The sequence below is a fragment of the Eimeria mitis genome, genomic scaffold (genome assembly GCF_000499745.2).
Source record: "Eimeria mitis Houghton genomic scaffold, Emh_scaff117, whole genome shotgun sequence".
NCBI lineage: Eukaryota > Apicomplexa > Conoidasida > Eucoccidiorida > Eimeriidae > Eimeria > Eimeria mitis.
This window is the reverse complement of record NW_013567995.1, coordinates 36839-37042: the sequence shown is the minus strand read 5'-3', so window position 1 is coordinate 37042 and position 204 is coordinate 36839. Positions and strand designations below refer to the sequence as shown.

General features: G+C 53.9%; 1 protein-coding gene across 1 annotated transcript in view; it reads left to right on the top strand.

The window, feature by feature from the left end:
* Positions 1-204, top strand: part of EMH_0086350 (uncharacterized protein) — a gene marked incomplete at both ends in the record, with an annotated part of 11042 nt that overhangs the window by 818 nt on the left and 10020 nt on the right. Inside the window, one exon of the mRNA XM_013494474.1 lies at positions 174-204. Within this exon, the coding sequence (XP_013349928.1) occupies positions 174-204 (31 nt within the window). The remainder of the gene's footprint in view (positions 1-173) is intronic.

The window sequence follows — 204 nt, the reverse complement described above, 5'->3', positions numbered from 1 at the left end:
TTTAGGGTTTAGGGTTTAGGGTTTGGGGGGTTTAGGGTTTAGGGACTCTAATACAGCTTCTTCCTCTGCTGCAGATGAACATCTCACTGGTGCAGCCTCAGCTTTTTCATCTGCTGCTGCTGCTGCTGCTACGGCTGCTGCTACTGCTGCTGCTGCTGCTGCTGCTGCTGCAGGATATACTCGGCTCTGGCGGATTCCGTCCCA